Source organism: Symphalangus syndactylus, chromosome 12, assembly GCF_028878055.3.
Source record: "Symphalangus syndactylus isolate Jambi chromosome 12, NHGRI_mSymSyn1-v2.1_pri, whole genome shotgun sequence".
Lineage (NCBI taxonomy): Eukaryota > Metazoa > Chordata > Mammalia > Primates > Hylobatidae > Symphalangus > Symphalangus syndactylus.
In genome coordinates this window covers 83,098,143-83,119,310 of record NC_072441.2, presented here as the reverse complement: position 1 = coordinate 83,119,310, position 21,168 = coordinate 83,098,143, and the positions used below count along the sequence as shown (strand labels likewise).

Here is a 21,168-nt window from a genome sequence, read left to right as displayed (position 1 = left end):
CCTCTTAATGGAAAAGACCAGGTTAGGTGTCATTACTGGTGACTGCCCTAATTACATCCAGTCAATGGAAAAATGAAGCTGAGAGCATCCATTTAAGTTGGAATTAAGGGTTAAGAACGCAGCATCCTCTAGAGAAATACTCACAAGGGAGTCATGACATCTCTATGTTGAAAGAAACTGGGAAGTGTCGTCTAGTCCACTGTCCTGCCTCCAGAGCGAAATTTATCTTCATCATGTGAGACAGATGGTTCCTTAGATAAAACACTCTAGCTTCTAATTAAAAGCCCCCCACCCTGCACTCAGCCAGCTAAAGTGTGGGCCATGGCAAGCGCTGTGAAACGCCCCATCTAGACCCTGTAAATTTGGAATGGTGGATGATTGATTGTTGTGATTACATTCCCAAAGTAGCATGGTACAGGGAAGCTCCCTCTTCAGGCCTATCAGACCCCAGCTTTCAGGGATGATTTAAGTAGAGTTTTGCCTGGGCCTAGCGAGAGGAGGGAGAATGGAGCCTGGGGAGAACCCTCTCCATCTGATGTTCCATTTTTAACGCTATGATATAGCCCTCTTTTCGGGCTTTCAGCCCAAAGTACTTTTGGAACTCCATATAAAGGAGAGGGATGACACTCCGTCCGGTCGAGGGGAAGGGAGCACACATCTTCCCTCTAGGATGGCTTCTTTTAAGCTATTTTTTGCTTTTGGAGGCATGGCTAAATTGATTACAGCTACAGACCAGGCTGTGCAACTGCCCAGATCCTTTGAAAATTGGGCACAGAGTCTCCTGTAAGTCACAGAAGCTGAAAAAACACAGCCGTCCTCGAACAAAAGAGGAAAATGAGGTCAGAAAAGGAAAGTTCACACAGACTTGGTTCTTTTCACTTTGTGAAAAGGCCAACCAATGTACTGAGAAACACTAGATTGTTTTAATGGGGACCCTTGTGGGAAATGAGGAGAAAGCATTGTGAACTTCAACCACATCGAAACTTCACACAGGCTAGCCTTTGTCAGCCTGTGGGATAAAGAGAGAAAGAGCTTCTAAAAGAGAGAGTAGGGAATGGATCCACCCATATGCATTCCTTCCAAGTCGGTTATAGATTATAGTACCTTTGAAAAACATTCTTTTCTGCTTCTCACACATTTTGTAAGACCTGATGAGCCAAAAATGTTACTGACAGATTCCTTCCATTCTGGGACCTCAACTGCTAGACTGGGTTCTGTGGCAACTAGAATTACTGTTTGACATATAGGATTCAGTTGTTGGCTTTAATAAGTTCATCATCTCTTTCCATGAGTGGTGGTCAGGGCGGCGCAGGGCACAGCGTGCAGGCAGAGGGCGATGGTCTCTGACAGGAGTCCACTTGCAGAAGGACGGGGCTGACTCCCGCTGCCTGCAGAAGAGCCAGGGGAGTAGTGAGTCTCTGAATTCCCTCTATGCTCACAAGCCAACCAAGAAGCCTAGCGAAGAGGATTTTAAAATGCAATGGGGGAATGTTGGAATGTGCGGGGAATTCCCTGCTTATTTCCCAGACAGTCAAGTACGCACCCAGAGGACTAGGAGAGACAAAGTGAGTCCCACCGTTCTTGGGGCTCAGCAGAGCCTGCTTCCTTGCTCACCCTCCCCCAGGCTCCCCTGGCATGGACCTACCGAGCAGACTAGGATCGCTGTTCCAGAAAATCCCAAGGGTCTGCTGCGGGCTCACTTAAACTCCTCATTTTGATCCAGCAGAAGTGGTGTTGCCTTTAAAATCTCTGCATGATGGTGAATTCATGAGCCTCCTGGGTGAAGGCAGGAAGGAACCGATTCCTTGTGCTGAGTCATAGCCTAAACCTTGAGGTGAAAAGCCCAAGTGTAGAGCAAGCACAGTCACTGAGTGCACGTGTTCTTGCCAACCTGGGTACCCTCTGTGAAACAAGCCCTGGGGAAAGGTATTGCCTCTTCATTCGATTACTTTCAGGAACACTCTCAGCCACTGGCAGGTGTTCCATCCGCACCCCAGCTGATGGCTTACCTTCTTTCCTCCCAGGCCTGCTGGTCTAGAGCTGGCGGTGGGATGGAGACCTGCCTGAGGGAGAGAGGGCCCGTGTGTGCTGGCCCCTCTGTCTTCCGCTGCACAGCTTGGCAGGTGACCAGGTGCTTATCTGTTGGTTAAACCCCCCAAAGCCTCGGCGCCACCCAGCATCCTTCTCCATTGAAACTGGCTAGCTCAGCCTCCCAGAGGTCACGTGTGGAGCACAACCCAAGAGGCACTGCAGACCCCTCTATGGGTCAGGACATCAGAGTCCTGACAGAGTTCAACAGATTTTTGTGGCTTGGTCATGACCAGCCAGAGGGCTCGAGTTCCCACTCCACTCCCAGGAAAGTACCCCTGTGGCCGCCAGGCATGTTGAGTCGCTTATCTTGCCTCTTAATGATATGTTCTTTCCCCTCTGGTCCTCTTGATGTCCTCCCACAGGGTGCAGGCTGCACTGCCCTTGTGGTGGCCGTGGTGGCCCGAAAGCTGGAACTCACCAAAGCGGAGAAGCACGTTCATAACTTCATGATGGACACTCAGCTCACCAAGCGGGTAAGATGCCACACAGCCATGTCTTATGGGGGACTTAAGACCACAGTGGAAACCAATCAGAAAGCAAATGGTCCACCTGGTGCAGTGGCTCACGCCTCTAATCCCAGCACTTTAGGAGGCCGAGGCGGGTCGATCACAAGGTCAGGAGATCAAGACCATCCTGGCTAATACGTTGAAACCCCATCTCTACTAAAAATACAGAAAATTAGCCGGGCATGGTGGCACACACCTGTAGTCCCAGCTACTCAGGAGGCTGAGGCAAGAGAATTGCTTGAACCCGGGAGGCGGAGGTTGCAGTGAGCCGAGATTGCACCACCGCACTCCAGCCTGGGTGACAGAGAGAGATTCCACCTCAAAAAAAAAAAAAAGAAGGAAGGAAGCAAATGGTCATGTCGTATGGGTTTGCACCAGGCTTTTAAAGGGTGTGTTTGAGGGAACCCCAGACACAAAATGGAAACAGCATCTTCATACGCCAGGTTCTTGCCTTCTGTTCGATCTCTGTGCATGGTTCAGGCAGCCAAATAATTTTCCTGGTAATTTAATTAATAGCCTACAATGGTATAACCTGCCCCTTTGCCTGATGATGCCAAATAAATCACCCAGTATGAGGCAATGTTTTTTGTTTATGCTCAAATATTTTCAGGATTCTCATTAGGAAGGGCAAAACTATATTGAAAATGTACCTGAAACTATAAAAGTATATTGAAAATGTACCTAAGTCTAATCCTTTAAAAAAATCATTTAAAGAATCATTCTATGCTGGGCACGGTGGCTCACGCCTGTAATCCCAGCACTTTGGGAGGCCGAGGCGGGCGGATCGTGAGGTCAAGAGATCAAGACCATCCTGGCCAACATGTGAAACCCCGTCTCTACTAAAAATACAAAAATTAGCTGGATGTGGTGGCATGCACCTGTAATCCCAGCTACTCAGGAGGCTGAGGCAGGAGAATCACTTGAACCCAGGAAGCGGAGGTTGCAGTGAACCGAGATCATGCCACTGCACTCCAGCCTGGGTGACAGAGCGAGACTCCATCTCAAAAAAAAAAAAAAAAAAAAGAATCATTCTAGCAGAGCCCACATTCCTAAATAAAATTGTTCATCAAAACATCAGCATCCAATTTTTCCCTTTTGGGTTTTCCGGGTAACGTTTCTCACTTGAACCATTATGAAAGTGGTTATGGAAGACGAAAATCTGAAAATATGCAGGAACGGGTAGACCATTTAGCTGCTGAAAGTTGGACACCCCACTGAATTGTCTGAGACGAAAAGGCCCATTTAGAATAGACAGATACAAGCCTTCCAGAATAACAGCAGGCCAAAGGGCAAGGCAGGAGCTGTTTATTCAAGGACAGCTTTTATGGAAAATTCTTTAGAACTACAGCCTGAAGGAAGGTCAGTAAGATGATTTCCTGCAAGACTGTCCTCTTTCTGAGACGAGACAGAATTAAAACCCTGCGCCCGTGTCTTGGCCTCCACAGTCTTTTCATTTAGGACTGAAGTAGGTTAAGGGACCCACGAGCAACCAAATTTTGATTAGGGTTTTTGAAAGCTAGAGAAAATATTCAGTGATTAATGTTGCACAGCAGCAAAAATGTGTTAGAAATAGAGACAAAGGCAGGAAGGAAGAACAAAAAGAGAGAGAGAGAGAATGACAGAGGGAGCTGCGAGCGAGCTCTCGGGGAAGGCAGTGGGAGAGTGTGCAGTGGCCAAGGCCTCTCCAGTTTCTCAGCAGAATTATTCACGGTGTTTGATTGTTTGGTCTTTGATTACATTTACTGGATTCTGTAAAGAGCCTTAACAGACATTAAAAGGAACTGGTGCAGGCAAATATTCTTATGTTGTTGACATTCAAGTGTTTGTACTTGGTACATCATGGCCCTGAGCTATCAGCTGCACCAAAAAAAGCCATGATTTGTCACATCACGATGGCAGTGATTGAAGGCTGCTCCCACAGTAAGGCCTGCCGGGAACCCTGCCACTTGGCCACTCTCTTTGAGCCCCCTCTAATAATGGGTGCAAAAGTCATGCTCAGTATTGAGGAAATTATTCAAGTTATTGAAACACCTAAATGTAAATCCACTTGCATCTATTTTCCTGAAGCAATTTACTGAGGTTTCACTGAATTGAAACTACGTGCCGGAGTGAGGGCAGGGAGATGTTTTGCCTCCAAAGCCTTCTCATAAGCTGTTTACCAAGAGTAGAGACATTAGCAGTCTCTCTGTTTATTCTGGTTTTCTTTTTCAAGCCAAGTGTATTCTTTGTATTTGGTGTTATTCCTTTGTCCTCTCCATTTTTCACCAAGTAGATCAGACGCTAGAGGAAAATAAAACTGAGGAAAGCCAGCTCCTTTGTATGCCAGGAAAATAAACAATTTTTCTGCAATATAATTGTAGAAGATGAGACTGTGGTTGCTAATTTTAATCTTTCAAAAATGATTCCCTAATATCCTCCTCAATTCCACTTCTTGAAAAGTAGGACTGAAAATCAAATCAACAAATATTTATTGCTCGTCCATGAATCTAAGGTAGCTTTTTAATCGAATAACATCTCACTTTTCTGAGAACACTTAAATCTTTTGAAATGTCTCTTTAATATCTAATATATTTTCTCAAGGAAATAAACAACACAGGAGGGATGGTTCTTACAGAGAGAAGGTTTTCAAAGCTGGCAGGACTAGAACTTCTGAAGGTTCTCTTACATAACCTTAACTGAAATGAAACTGGATGTGTGCATCCTTGGCCTGCTCTGGTTTGAGCTGACTTTGACCTGCTCACAAGAGAACCCCACCTTTCTTCCCCTGGGGATGCCTGGCCTGCCCTCTGTCCTCTCGAAATGGTCCATTGTATCCAGCTGGAGTGGCTCATTGGTCAAGAAGACGCTAAGCAGCCGGGTGCGGTGGCTCACACCTGTAATCCCAGCACTTTGGGAGGCCGAGGTGGGTGGATCATGAGGTCAGGTGTTCGAGGGAGTGCAGTGGCGCAATCGCAGCTCACTGTAACCTCCGCCTCCTGGGTTCAAGCAATTCTCCTGCCTCAGCCTCCCGAGAAGCTGGGATTACAGGTGCCCACCACATGCTTGACTAATTTTTTGTATTTTTAGTAGAGACGGGGTTTCACCATGTTCGCCAGGCTAGTCTGGGTTTCATGGTGAAACCCTGACTCTACTAAAAATACAAAATTTAGCGGCACGTGGTGGCACGCACCTGTAATCCCAGCTACTCAGGAGGTTGAGGCAGGAGAATCGCTTGAATCTGGGATGCGGAGTTTACAGTGAGCCGAGATCCCACCACTGCACTCCAGGCTGGGCAACTGTCTCAAAAAAAAAAAAAAAAAAAAAAAAAAACGCTAAGCACAGTCTGTTCATAACATCTCAGTGAATTCTCAGAGAAAGATCCAACATGAAGGAGTTGACTGTGGCATAATTGCAACCTCTTCGGAGTGGACAATTAGTAGATTTGACAGATAAAAGCAGTCTCTTACCGGTATATGCAACCTTGATGCTTCAAAGACCTAAGCAAAACGAAAAAAGGAGTTGTAGCTATTAACCATAGAAAATACCCAAATTGTTCTAGTGTTTATTCATCCTGTCTTGCTCTAAAGACTGCAGCCTAGACTTTGCCATGACAGCCAGCACTATTTTTTTTTTATTTATTTGTAGGGAGGGAAGAGGGTCTGATAGCACTGGGTAAGAACTCAGTTTCTGGTTTTCTTGAATCCCATGCTTATCTTCTTTCCTTGTACGACTTATCAACTCTGGCAGCAACGTCATTTCTGTATTTAATTCAATCAGATCTTCCCACACTGACTTCGCAGTGTCACTGCCATTGTTATTCTATAATTACAACTTATTGCTAACCTCTGGGCTACTAGATAATATGTAAGTACATGATTCACAGAGGGACTGGAAGAAAGATACTAGAGCCCCATCTTTTCTGCCACTTAGTGTTTTCATGTCCCCATCTTTCTGTTTTATGTAACTAAACAGATCCATCACAGAGGCCACTCCCTGGGTGCCACACTCTGTACTCTGGGGGCACCAAGATGGGTAAGAGGTGGTCCTTACCTCCATCCTTAACCTCTGGTGGCTGACTGCCCTCAGAGATCACTTCTTCTTATAAGAGGTAGAGTGCGCCGGCTGCGGTGGCTCACGCCTGGAATCCTAGCACTTTGAAAGGCCGACGTGGGCGGATCACTTGAGGTCAGGAGTTCAAGACTAGCCTGGCGAACATGGTGAAACCCCGTCTCTACTAAAAATACAAAAAATTAGCCAAGCATGTGGTGGGCACCCGTAATCCCAGCTTCTCGGGAGGCTGAGGCAGGAGAATTGCTTGAACCCAGGAGGCGGAGGTTACAGTGAGCTGAGATTGCGCCACTGCACTCCAGCCTGGGTGACAGAGTGAGACTCCATCTCAAAAAAAAAAAAAAAAATAAAATAAGGAAAGAAAAAGAAAAAGGCAGAGTGGGCTGCTATGGACACACTTGGCTTGGGAGGCCCCATGGACTGGAGGTATTTTCTTTGCGGTACCTGCTCTCCACATCAAGCCACAGTGAGCAGAACCTTCAGATGGCACAGTGTGCTGAGGATCATATCTCCTTCTTGCTGCAAGGGTTTCTTGCCCCAAGTAGCTCATGCAAGTGCACTTCCCCATGAATTCAATGAGTAAGACCAGAACTAAACCCACAACTTCCCTAAACTAGTTCCTTCTCCTAACTTCCCTGGTGTGCTCCTGACATCGTGTTCTTCCAGACGCCGGGCCTAAAGGCTTAGCCCCATTTCTGACTCCTCTGGGCCCTGGACCCCACAGGGGTCTGAGCACTTTCTGTGTCTGATTCGAGCTTGCAGTGGCTGTTCACGCATGCCTGCCTCTCCAGGGCCTCTGCCCCGCCACTCTTGAAGCCACCATCTTCTGTCTTGCACTATCACAGCAGCCTGCTACCTGCTCTCCTCACTTCGGCCTCCCTTACCCCAGTCATCCTGCACTCCGCTTCCCCATGGATCCCCTTAGACTCTCAGGCTTAGCTCTGAACATATTACTTCCTGCTCGAAAACCTTTAAGTAGTTCCCCCACCTACTATCTCCTGAATGACACTGAAGAAAACTTGTCTTTAATTACAAGCATATGCCAAAGTTTGATCATAATCTTGCTAGAAGAAAATTTTCTTCAGCAGGCTAATTCAAAGATTACTCTTAGTAGTGGTATTTCATAGGAAAAGCAATGGTAGTCATTGTTATGCCAGACATAGAAGGTTTAGCTAAAGGACGGCTAACGGACAGCTGGTTGGGCTCAACAGTTGATTTCCAGAACAAGTCTTCATCTCTTTACAATTGATCAGATAATCAATAGGGCAGTTATCAGGAATGCTAATTCTCCCCAGAAGAGGATTATAAATTACATCACGCACAAGGTTCTGTCCCAGACAGGTTGAGTGCAGGTTTTCTTTAGCAACAGTCACAGAAACAATGTGCGTTTCTGGAAGGACCCTTAGGGAAGAGCCACTCCAACCCAGATGAGAAGACGAAGGCCCAGAAAGGGGCGACGGTGAGCCCCCAGCCTATGCAGGATCCACTTTGCTCTCAGACCATCAGGCAGGCAGCTTTAGGGCGGTCAGTTCCTTGGAACTCAGCATGGGGCTAGGGTCCCAGACCTGCTGAAGAGAAAAGCCAGCTTAACTCCACCCTAACTGAGTATCACATAAATAGCATTATAGAATTATCCACCACCACCACCCATTACCATATTGCTACAGGGAGAACCTCAAGCTCCAACTTTGAACAATGGAAATACATCTCCTCTCTCTCCACCCAATTTCCTGCCAGCCAGAGAGGTGGAGCTCCCAGTTCTAAGTGGTCAGTGAGGGCCTCCGGGTGAGGCGGGCAGAGAAGCCTGCAAAGGGAGTGTGGAATAGAACAGGGGGAGGAAAAAGAAGAGGTGCAAGCAGGGTGATGAAAGAGAGGGCAGCCGGGGAAGCCAGAGCAAGTCTGCGGGGTGGTGATGAGGGGAGAGTGGGCTTGGCAAATGGGAAAGAGGAGCCGGCCCCCTTCTCTTGTCCTGTGTGTAATGGACACCTTCAGTCAAGGGCTGGCTTGCAGGTTCTCCGATAGTGATCTGATCATCACTCAGCCTAGTTTCAACCTGTGTAACTCCCTGAAGTTATGCATTGCATAACAAGTTTCGGTCAATGATGGTGCACATATACCAAGGTGGTCTCAGAAGGCTATAACAGAGCTGAAAAATTCCTCTCTCCTAGTGGTTTGTTACAGTTGCCTACAGTACAGGAATGTGCCATACAGGCTTGTAGCCTAGGAGCAATAGGCTATACCATACAGCCTAGGTGTGTAGTAGGCTGTACCATCTAGGTTTGTTTCAGTACACTCTGTGATGTTCACACAGTGAAGAAATTGTCCAAGATGCATGTATTTAAATCACACCCACCGGCCAGGCCTCCCTTTCCCCGTCTCCAACCTCCAAGTAGAATACTTCTCTGGCAAGGGTTCCTGGCAGCATAATGGGCATGCTAGTGATTTCTTCTCTAGGGGGCTCTGCTAATGGGACTCCTGGAATTTCCCAGGGCTCCTGGGGCTGCTGGAGGCTTAGGGTGCCCAAGAAAGGTGCTCCTTTCATCCCCCTTGTACTCCTGCCCCAAGCATTATTGCTGCAACCGACAGCCCCTCCGTAATAGCAAGTAGCAGGCTACCTGGGCAGAGAGGTGGCCAAAGCAAGTCATTGACATGGGATGCTATGGCCAAGAGCTCAAGGAAGAGATGTGTGTTCTGTTGTATGTTTTCTTGCGGGTTGGGGAAATTAGAGGGAAGGAAGCTGACATTTATTGGAAGGAGAGAATATTAACAAAGGTACCATGTATTGAGGCATTTGGCCAGGATCTGTGCTAATGTTTTAAGTATATTCTCATTTAATCAACACAGTAATCCCATTTCACAGATGCAGGTAGTACTTGCATCACTCACTAGCCCCGGACCCTGCTTTCTTGTTGTGGTTTTTTAAGCGCTTATTACCTGATGCTATAATACAAATTTCATACCGTCTTCTCTGCAAGATTGTAAGTTCCATAAGGGCAGGAATGTTATTGATTTGTTTGCTGTAGTACTCTCACTTGCTAGAACAATGTCTGGCCCATCATAGGTGCTCATTAATTGTTCCTCAAATGTATAAATAAAGGGAGTCTCAGAGAGTTCAGTAGTGGGTCCAAGGTGGAACTCATGATCACATCTATTTGTCAAGTTTTTCTGAAGGTTAATGAAACAGTGCAGACATACGGGCTTAGCACAAAGCCTGGCACATAGTAAGCACTCAGTATATGTTAGCTGTCACCATAATTTGCAAGGTCTTCATTGGACCACTTTCTTGCCCAGGCCCATTAATCTTACAGCCCTTCCTAAAGTAGATCATAGAGCCCATTCTCTGGTCCCAATCAGAGTGAAAGCAATTTTTTGGTAGAGAGTTTCTGGGCTTGCAGAAAACAATCAGCCAATTTGTTTATGGGTTTTGGAGGCAGGACAGCTGGACTTCCATTCACAAAGGGTCCTCTCCTAACCATCCCCAAACCCATCCGATTGTGGCCAACCTTGAGCCACTCTTTCTGGCTTGCTGCTTTCATCTTAAGCCCTGCCCTCTCGCACTGCCGCACCCTGAGAGCGTCTTTTGGCCCTGGTGCCTCTGCCCACCAGGAGAGGTCAGGTGGTACCCAAGCCTCCATCAAGGAAGGGTGTATGGAGCCCTTCAGAGGCTCGGCAACTCTGAGGAAGGGCACGTGACCTCATCTGCTCCCGACCCCAACAATACTTAGATCAATCAGCCACGTGAACTGGAGGGAGACCCTGGCCACAATAGCATTTACTGTCCACCTGGGAAAGCACAGTGCAGTTAAAAGCCTATTTCTTTTTCTCTCGCAGGTATTGATCTACTTAGCTTTGTGCCAGGCTGTTTGCTGGTAATTAATTTCAGAGTCAGTGCAAGGGCTGGCAGTTAACATCACTTTCCCGAATGCACAGAGGCCTCTCTCCAAACTCATAAAGATGATGTGACGGCCTCTCTCAGCTACCCGGGCCGTGCTGTGACTTCAATATCTTACATTTGGGCTGACGTTAAGTGCAGGACCTGGACTCCGTGTTCTGTCACATTGCTAAGTGAGGGCCATGATGATTTAAAAAAAAAAAATCCAATGTTCTTTCCAATTCCTTGATCCTGGAAAACAAGAAATGATTTTGTTTGTCTTTCCTTCAGTCCACATGAAAACCTTCTGCTCTTCCTGGACCTGGCTCTTGTTTTGACTTTGCCATTAGCTCGCTGTGTGATTCTGGCTCTCACATCCCATCTCTGAAATGGTTTCCTCGTATGTTCAATGAGGGGTTTGAGCTAGATGATTTTAACTAGTATCTGTATGGTACTTTATATTTCATGTAGCATTCAAACCCACGCTGACTCAGTTTGCCATTTATAATGGTCTACTCTTGGTCTATGTCTCGGTTTCTTCATCTGTAAAATGCGGATAATGTTAGCACCTCCCTGATGGGGTTGTGGTGAGGAGTAAAGGAGCTTAGACATATGAAGTACTCAGACCTGTGGCTGCACCTGGTAGATGTTAGCTGTTGCCCCCAGCACCATCATCACTGCCTCATAGCAGCCCTCTTTATTTTTCCCATCTTATAGATAATGAAGCATTTGCTCTTAAACTGCTTAATAATTGACAGAGCAGGGATTCACCTGCAGACTTTCCAGTTTCCTTGAGGCTTTCCTAAGAGGCTAAGTGCCTAGGGAAACTGAAGAAATGACACATCCAATTGCCTCCTCTCCCTGCAAGAGGAGGGCAGTAATATTCAATGTGTGCTCTGCAGAGAGCAAGGCTTCCCTTCCGTGCCGTCTTTTTTGCCAGGAGGCTGCTGTTCACTCTAGTTCCCTGAGCAGAACCCCAGAGACCACGGTGTCCTTTCCTGGACATCCACCGTTTCCAACTTTCCACCACAACCTGCTTCCTTTCAGGCAAGAAAGTACTAGAGGCGGGCAATTAAGTCATTTAAAACTATTTTCACAGTGGATCTTTACTGAATTTTTAAAAAGCAATATTTACGTCCCTTAGACATTTCTGAGAAGACTTAGCTGTTCTTTTAAAAACATCACTTCAGCGCCAATGAAAAATATAATCCAGCCTTAGTAATAAATTTTTAAAACATACACACACAAAAGTTATCAGCCTGCAAAACAATGTTTCCTAGCCTTCCCACACGTCTCAGTATTTTAACAACGTCCCATCTGTTGATGTCAATCTGAAGAAGCAGGTCTGTATTCTCTAATTTTATTAAAATCCTTTCTGGCTAGTAACCTGATTTCTATTAGGCTGGCCTACTTATTTCCAGGCCCCAGGCCTGTGGACCCATGCCAGTCTGCATGGCTGACAGAAATGGGGATGGTTAATCAAAAATCTGCTTAGCATGTGCTTAATAAGGAATGTTTTCTCTTGCTCTTGTTACTAATTGCTGAAGATGTCTGTGTTTGGATTAAAACTTTGTCCCCTGCCATCTGGATGCCATTGATATGTCTCAGCTCAGTCGTGAGCCTGGTGATATCAGTGGTTTCCATGTCAACAGATGACAGCATCATATGTTGAAACGTGTGATTGCAGTGCACAGTGAAGGAGCCAGCCTTGGGAAAGAGGAAGCTCTGGTTTCACACCTAAATATCTTCACTGATTTTCAGACATTGCTCTAAAATTATTTCCATTTTGTGCCAATTACATTTACATGTACAATTGCAGTGCAAATGTTTTTGGCCATTTGGGAAAGGAGACAATGGGCTTGTTGGTACCTACAGTTCCAATCAGTGAGAAAGACATTTTCTCAAAGAAGTCTTTTAAAATCTCCAGCTGATAGGAAATCTGTTTACTCTCTGAATCCAAGCAATGTACCGTATACACTAAGTGGCAATCTCAGGTAAAACTCGGAAGTCTGCATGTAAGGGCAGCAATGGTATATTGCTAGCTATTTTCCGAGGGGACCCCGGGACTCAAGGTCTTGCTCATGCAGCCTGTCTAAATATAGCATCAGCAACAGCAGTCAAGAGATAGTATTGAAATAATCAAGAAGAAAGAAAGGAAAGGAAAGGAAAGGAAAGGAAGAAAGAAAGAAGAAAGAAAGAAAGAAAGAAAGAAAGAAAGAAAGAAAGAAAGAAAGAGGGAGGGAAGGAAGGAAGGAGAGAAGGAAGGAAGGAGAAGGAAAGAGAGAGAGAAAGAAAGAAAGAGAGAGAAAGAAAAAGAAAGAAGAAAGAAAGAAAAAGAAAGAAAGAAAGAAAAGAGAGAAAGAAAGAAGGAAGAAAGAAAGAAAAGAAAAGAAAGACCCTCCAACTTCAAGCTCTGGTCTGCAGTGTCCAACACAAGATTAAGAACAGATGAATTTTAATCACCTTTTCTTTTCTTTTCTTTTCTTTTTTTTTTTTTTTTGAGATGGAGTTTCACTCTTGTTGCCAACGCTGGAGTATGGCGTGATCTCAGCTCACTGCAACCTCTGCCTCCCAGGTTCAAGCGATTGTCTTGCCTCAGTCTCCAAAGTAGCTGGTATTACAGGCATGTGCCACCATACCTGGCTAACTTTGTATTTTTTGTAGAGACGGGTTTCACCATGTTGTCCAGGCTGGTCTCGAACTCCTGACCTCAGGTGATCCACCCGCCTCGGCCTCCCAAAGTTCTGAGATTACAGGCGGGAGCCACGGTGCCCGGCCTTAATCATCTTTTCTAGGAGTTCCGTGATTTTGGTTAAGAAAATAGATCATTGCAAAATCGTTTCTTTATGAGGTAGACTACAGCAGCAACCACAAAAATGAACCTAAGAAAATGAACCTGATAGCAGCCTACTTTATTTATTCTTCCTTAGATCAAGAATGCTGCAGCCAATGTCCTTCGGGAAACATGGTTAATCTATAAACACACAAAGCTGCTAAAGAAGATTGACCATGCCAAAGTGAGGAAACACCAGAGGAAGTTCCTCCAAGCTATCCACCAGTGAGTATGCCAGAGCGGTTCAGCCATCCGATGACCAGATTGGGAGTGGCGGGACTCCCACGACTCTGTCAGTAGCACAGAAGAAACCCATTCTGTTCCACTCAGCAAGTGGAGTGGTGAACTGGGTCTGATCACTCACTCACTGCACCAGCCACATGCCAGGAATTGGGCAGGCTGCTATGGAAGGTAAAAACTACAGTAAGAACCTCGAAGAGCTTTCACATTCTACACACACACCCCACGCACACCACACATCACACACACCATACACACCACACACAAACACCACACACACACCACACACACCACACACCATACACACCACACATCACACACACACCACACACACCACACACCATACATGCCACACACAGACACCACACACACACCCCCCACACACCTCACACACACCAGACACACACCACACACCACACATCACACACACTACACACACACACACCACACACATCCCGCACACCACACATATACACACCACACACATTACACGCACCACACACACCACACATATGACACACATCACAAACACAACACACACACCACACACATACACACCACACACTACACACACACACCGCAACACTAGACACACACACACAGCACACACACCACACAAACCACACCCACAAACCACACACACACAAACCACACACCAAACGCACCACACACACCATACACACCACACACACCCCCTACACATCACACACACAGCACACATGCCCCCTACACACCACACACACCACACACACACCAAACACACCACACACACAAACCACGCAAACCACATACATACCGCATACACACACCACACACACACCACACACACCCCATAAACACACCACACACAATACACCACACACACACGCCCCCACACACACCACACAAACCACACACACCCACACACACCCAAACCACATGCCACACACACACAAACCACACACACCAGAAACCCCACACACACCACACACATTACACACACCACACACACACCACACATATGACACACACCACACACACCACAAACACACCCATACACACACCTCACACACGCCATACACACACCACACACAACACACATGCCACCACACAACACACACAACACACACACACCATACCACACCCACACCACATGCCCCCCACACACACCACACACGCAAACCACACATACCACATACCCCAAACACACACCACACACACGCCCCCACACACAACACAAATACACACTAACCACACACACCCCATACACACACCAAACACACCACACACACACATGCCCCACACATCACACAAACCACACACACCCACACACACCCAAACCACAAACCAAACACGCCACATACACACAAACCACACATACCACACACCCCACACACATACCACACACATTATGCACACCACACACACCACACATACGACACACACCACACACACACTACAAACACACCCATACACACACCACACACACACCACACACACCCCATACGCACACTACACACACATCACACACACCCCATACACACACCACACACAACACACACAAACACCATACCACACACACACAAACCACACACACCACATGCCCCCACACACACACAAACCACACACACACCACTGCCCCCAAACACACACCACACACACGCCCCCACACACACACCCACAACACACATAACACACCACACAAACCACACACAAAATCCACACACAGAACACACACCACACGCACACAGAGCACACACGCACACACACACACACACACACACCATGCATTGCAACTCAAATCAAAACAAACCGTGGCTGATGCTTTCTGTGATGGAGGAGTTTTTAAAAGTATAGTGGAAAAGCAAAGGATGAAAACACTTATTCTGATGGACAGGTTTGAGGAACCCCTGAAAATTTCAGAATAAGGCACTCGACATGGAAGGTGCAACCCAGGCATAGAGGCAGGGAAATGATCTGGGAATAGCAAGAAACCAGTGACTGAAGGTGAGCATGCGTGGAGACAAGAGTTTGCTTTCTGGGGGGATGTGACAAGCCCCTGGAAAGTAAAAGCCTCAGTTGTTCCCCAGGTTCACGGTCCCCATACTGGGTTCCAAAATCAGAGGCAGTGGTAGGGCTGGAGGATCTGCTGGAGGGGCTAAACCTTTGCATGAACTTGAAGGGCTTGCCTGTTACCATTCTTCCCCACAGGTTGAGGAGCGTCAAGATGGAACAGAGGAAGCTAAGTGACCAAGCCAACACCCTGGTGGACCTTTCCAAGGTGAGTGGCAGCGTCTGGAGACATCCCCTAGAACACGCAGACACTGAGTCTTCTCAGGCTCACCTGTGAGTCCTGGCTGGGTTCGCACTGGACAGCGCGGGACCAGGCAAGCAAAGAAAAATTTCTGCTTGGTTCAAAAATACCTAGGCTCAAGTTTGTTCCATTTGCAATCTACCGGTATGTCTTGTGGTCTTTTAAAACTTGGTGTTTGTTTCTTAAGTGAAATCGCTCAGGTGTGTCTCTGCGTGAAATTAATGAGCTGACTAAACCTTTTCCGTGTCATTTTATGAGCTGCACATTGAGGGACTTCTGAGGTTGGGCTTGAGTTTGCACGGCTGTGAAGCATGCTAGCAAGGACCAGACGGTAACGATGGCCATACTAACTGCCCAGGTCACACCGGTTTGCTGTAATACTTGGAAGTTCATTTTTGTGCATCCTCCAGTTCTCACCAACTAGTTTTTCTGCCCTCAAATTGGTGGCAGTGGTGTGTGTGGGGGGGTGCATTTCTTTACTTCTCAAGAGGCAGATAGCCTACAAGGAACATGAAGATACCCAAAAAGAGAGCCCTCTTTTGAGAGCCCTACGCTGTAAGGCTCGCCATCACTCTGCCACTGTTTCTGGCCCTGAGCTGCCATAAATACTGTAAAGACACTCTCTCCTCCTGCAAATCACCCAGGTGAGGGAGCTGAAGGCCGCACTGCTGGCAGAGCCGAGAGTCGGTGCCACTGAAGAAAGGGCCTCCCCTCCTTAGCCCCCTCTCCTCATTGCCTCTTGATAGGAATTGTATATTAAGTGTACAGCCCAGGGCCAGGCTGGCAGAACATTCCAGCAGATGTCAATTATCATAATGGAACACATTCCCTGGGTAAGCAAGAGAAACTCCCTCAGGCGCATTAAGCAGCCTTTGAAAAGAGTGCAATCAGAGAAATCACTAGTTGTCGTGCCACATGCAGGTGCCTTGTTTAATAAAGGGATTGAACCAAAGAAAGGGCCTCCTAAACCCGTGAGGACTTCAATCGGGGAGTAAGTGGCTTGGCACATTTGGGGAGCAGCCTCCAGGCCCGCGTGCCTTTGGAGAAGGGCGTTCACGTGGAGTGCAGGGTGGTTCCTAGGAGCCCGGGGTGGGAGTGGAACGTGGGCCTGCAGGAGAGAACTCCCTCAGGTTTTTGGGTGTGTTGGTTTTAATATCAGAAACCCGCTGGAACCAGGTTTAAAAATGGAGAAATCTATTCTAAGGATATAAAGGAGTCTCATTCCAGGCAAAACCTCAAAGGAGACATGTGGCCAGACTGCAGGAAGGAAATGACTCGAACTAGACCTAGGGAGCCCCCACAGCCAGGAGGTCTCTCACCATTTCTTCTCTGTCCTTCTGTTCAAGTGACTGCTTCAGTTCTCTCTCCCTCTCCCTGTCTCTCTCTTCCTCTCCCTCTCCCTGTCTCTCTCTTCCTCTCCCTCTCTCTTCCTCTCTTTCTCTCCCTCTCTGCCTCCTGTCCCCATGACAGACTGTAATAGGCTCCAATTCAGAGAGTACATATGATAGTTTTAGCCACAGGTAAAGACTAATTGGCCCCCTACTAGTCTTAATTCTAAATTCTCAGAAGAGAGGAAATGATTGGCCAATTTGGGCCACGTATCCACCCTGGGACCAATCAGCATTGGCCAGGAAGAGGGTCATGTGGAGCAAACAGGGCTAGCGGCCCACCTGTGAGCTTCAGGAATAGCCCAACAAGATGCCCCAGGATGTTTCTTCCATGAGTAGCAGTGTTTCCTGTCTCTCCTCTCACCTTGCAGGACACGCTGTGACTGATGTTCCCTGGGGACATCAGGCAAACCAAACTTTCAAGCCTGCATTTCTGCAGTGCCACCCACGGCCTCTTGGAGAGATGGGGCCCACAGAGCAGACCGGGTGAAGTGAACCCCTCAGTGAACTGGAAAGACACTCCTGTGAATTGGGTGGGGGAACTAAGCCGTAAATACCCCAGGAGCAAGTTACCTGGAAAGAAAGAGTGTTCAGGAAAGGGTTAAGGGAAAAATCTGCAGAACCCCCGTGGGGAGATCTGAGGAGGAGATGAACTCTGCCATTCACCCAGTCTTTGTCTTTTCCTCCCAGGAGACTCGTCCAAGGTCCTGGCAGCAGCTTAGCACACTTCACATTGGTCCATATTCCCCCCGGCATCCTGTCACCAAGCAATGGAACAGGGAGAGACAATAACGCCGTGTTCTCTCTCTTTTCTGTCTTTGTGCTGTAGCCTCCCAACTCAGCGCCTTCCCACTCCTGCCCTTTGCTCCTCTCTAAATTAAGAATATGGCATGTGGCCTCCACATATTATGTCTGTATTGAATTGCTGTCCTATAGGCTGGCAGAGCTGGGAGGGCTTGGAGTCTTTCCCCGATTGCTTCAATTACTTCAATTGAAATATAAAAATAATTCCTACCATCGGAGGCTCAGGTGATCGAATAAGATGATATCTGTGAAAATGCTTTGTAAACTGTAAAGGTTTTGCAAATGGTAGTTCTGATTATCAATATAGATGAGGAAACCAAGATCCAAAGGAACAAAGTGACCATCCCACGGTCAGGCAGTTGGTGAGCACCAGCACGGGGGCCACAACCCAGGGTCCTGGACTCTGAGTCCAGAGCTCATCAGGGTGCCCCTGCGGTCAAATGAAATGGGTGATGTTGCACATTCCGCGAAGAATGTGCGCCTCAAGGAGGTTCTGTCATGTTGATTAATAAAGGGAGTACTTTCACTTCTAAAGTAGCCCTGTCCTCCAAGGGCATCCACAACACGGTGCCCTGCTTTGGCAACAGCAGAGCTCATGGGAGCGAGGCCATCTCCATGCCACCTCGTGACCTTTCCTTATGCTGCCCCAGTGAATTTCCTCATGGGGCCTGGAGTCTGCTTGGGAGGCCTCACTGCATTTTGCGCCCCTGTTCCCCTTCATTCTTCTCTGGCTTCTCACGTCTTCTTTTACTCCTCTTTTTTCCTCTCACCTTACTTGCTGCTGCTTTGGTCCCTGGAGCATAAACCATTTCCATATCTTCCTAGAGTAACCTGAAATTTCACATGAAATAGGACTGGGGTGTCACTGGCAGATCATCAGAAACCCAAAGAGCCACAGTACCTCAGGGATGACCAAGCAACCACCGGCCTGGCTCTCTGTATTGCCGCCCCAGGAGCCTCACTCCCTGACACATGGGAGGCTGAAGACGCTTGTGAATCTTGTTCCCAAGTCTGATGTACACAGCCAAGATGGCATTTGCTAATTTGCTGGGAGAAAAATATCTGTTGCATAGACTGGGACTCTGCAGACCAACAAGGGGGCCACAGGATGTTGGGGAAGGAGCATTGGTAATCAGCCAGCACCCCTGGAACACGGGGAGTCAGTGCTGAGTGCAGGAGTGGTACTGGAGAGCTCTGAGGGGAGCACCCTCAGGACCCCTGCCGAGGAGTGAGGGCAGGATTGGTCAGAGGGAGGGTTTGAACTGTGATACAGTCAACAAAGACCTCAGCCCTTCAGAGTGGCCCTTCAGGGATGTCCCACCCTGAGGCATTGTGGATCAGGCAGGGGAAGGGCCACACTTCAGCAAGGCAGCCCCCTTTGGCTAAGCACTGTGCCTGAGAGTTCATTCACTTTAATCCTGTCTGCTGTGTTAAAATAGAGGTTGGGAGATGTGCAATAACTCCTAACTGTGTATAGTTATTATTAACTCCAATTTTATAAGGCAACCGAGATTGAGAGAGGCCAGGCGCCTGGCAGAGGGCACACTGTAAGTGAGCTGCAGATGTGTACTTGAGTCCCGGCCTACTAATTATACACCCACGGCACTGTCCATTCCCCACCAGCGTCTTCTCTGGAATCATTAGATGCCAGCAGCCATGTGAGCTGAGAGGTTGTGGCCCTGTGAGAACACGAGACAGTTTAGAGACTCACTTTATTTAAGAAAAAGAAAAAGGGCCACTTTTTTCCCCTTGGTGCATATTTTCTAATAAAATGCTGTCATTAATACTCATTACTTTTGTAATAAGAAAACAAAAATGTGCACACCTCAGCATCCCCGTCCCCAGGAAAGAAGCCTGTATCCTTCCTTGACCAGATCAGCTGGTGTGGAAGTGGCTCCTGTCATACTGTGGAGGGCGTTTCATTTCTCCCATTGCAGATTCCTCTGTGATGACCTGTCATCTCCCTGTCTCTCGCCTCTCTCTCTCCACACAGATGCAGAATGTCATGTATGACTTAATCACAGAACTCAATGACCGGAGCGAAGACCTGGAGAAGCAGATTGGCAGCTTGGAGTCGAAGCTGGAGCATCTCACCGCCAGCTTCAACTCCCTGCCGCTGCTCATCGCCGACACCCTGCGCCAGCAGCAGCAGCAGCTCCTGTCTGCCATCATTGAGGCCCGGGGTGTCAGCGTGGCAGTGGGCACCACCCACACCCCAATCTCCGATAGCCCCATTGGGGTCAGCTCCACCTCCTTCCCGACCCCGTACACAAGTTCAAGCAGTTGCTAAATAAATCTCCCCACTCCAGAAGCATTACCCATAGGTCTTAAGATGCAAATCAACTCTCTCCTGGTCACTTTGCCATCAAGGAACATTCAGACCAGGGAACGGAAAGAAGAGAGACCGAGCTAATTAACTAACTCATGTTCATTCAGCGTGCTTGGTCCGACATGCCTTGAAACCAGAAATCTAATCTCTGTTTAGGTGCCTCTACTTGGGAGCGGGAAGAGGAGATGACAGGAAGCGACGCCTCTGGCAGGGCCCTTGCTGCAGAGTTGGTGGAGAACAGAAATCCACGCTCAATCTCAGGTCTTCACGCGGGGGGTGGGGGTCAGATGCACTGAAGTAGCCAACAACGAAGCCAGTCCAGAAGAGGGGTCCACTGGGAGGGAGGGTCGTGTCAGGCTTGGGGGATGGGCTCTTCGCCATGGGGGTCTTTGAACACACCTCTCTCCTTTCCTTTTGTCTACGGAAGCCTCTGGCTGACAAAAGTAAAAGAGAGCTGCCCACAACTTGCCAAAACAGATATACCCAAATCAGACTGAGAAAAAAAAAAAAAGACACAGACAAATAAAAAGCCAGATTTTCCACTTGATATTAATACCCACATAAATCTGTGTGTTTGCAAACGTGTACATGTACACACATACACATCCCACATTCAGCTCAGGTCCTTTCTTATTTGAGCTTAATCCAAATAAAAAGGGACTTGACACCTTACCCTGCATACGATAGGCACCCCTTACATGTGTGTTGAGTTGGTCTGAATCTGAACGTGGGGTGCTTTCAGTTCAGGTAGTTAGCTAGTTCTGGC

The 21,168-nt window shown here is 47.6% G+C and overlaps 1 protein-coding gene across 10 annotated transcripts in view; it reads left to right on the top strand.

Annotated features, from left to right (window-relative positions):
* KCNN3 (potassium calcium-activated channel subfamily N member 3) overlaps nucleotides 1–20,949 on the top strand; it is a 163,298-nt gene extending 142,349 nt beyond the window's left edge. For all 10 annotated transcript variants that reach the window (XM_063626460.1, XM_063626459.1, XM_063626461.1 and 7 more), the window contains 4 exons: nucleotides 2,454–2,564; nucleotides 13,446–13,573; nucleotides 15,779–15,848; nucleotides 20,067–20,949. In XM_063626460.1, coding sequence (XP_063482530.1) covers nucleotides 2,454–2,564; nucleotides 13,446–13,573; nucleotides 15,779–15,848; nucleotides 20,067–20,363 — 606 coding nt within the window. In that variant the 3' untranslated portion in view covers nucleotides 20,364–20,949. The remainder of the gene's footprint in view (nucleotides 1–2,453; nucleotides 2,565–13,445; nucleotides 13,574–15,778; nucleotides 15,849–20,066) is intronic.
* The last annotated feature ends 219 nt before the right edge of the window (nucleotides 20,950–21,168 follow it).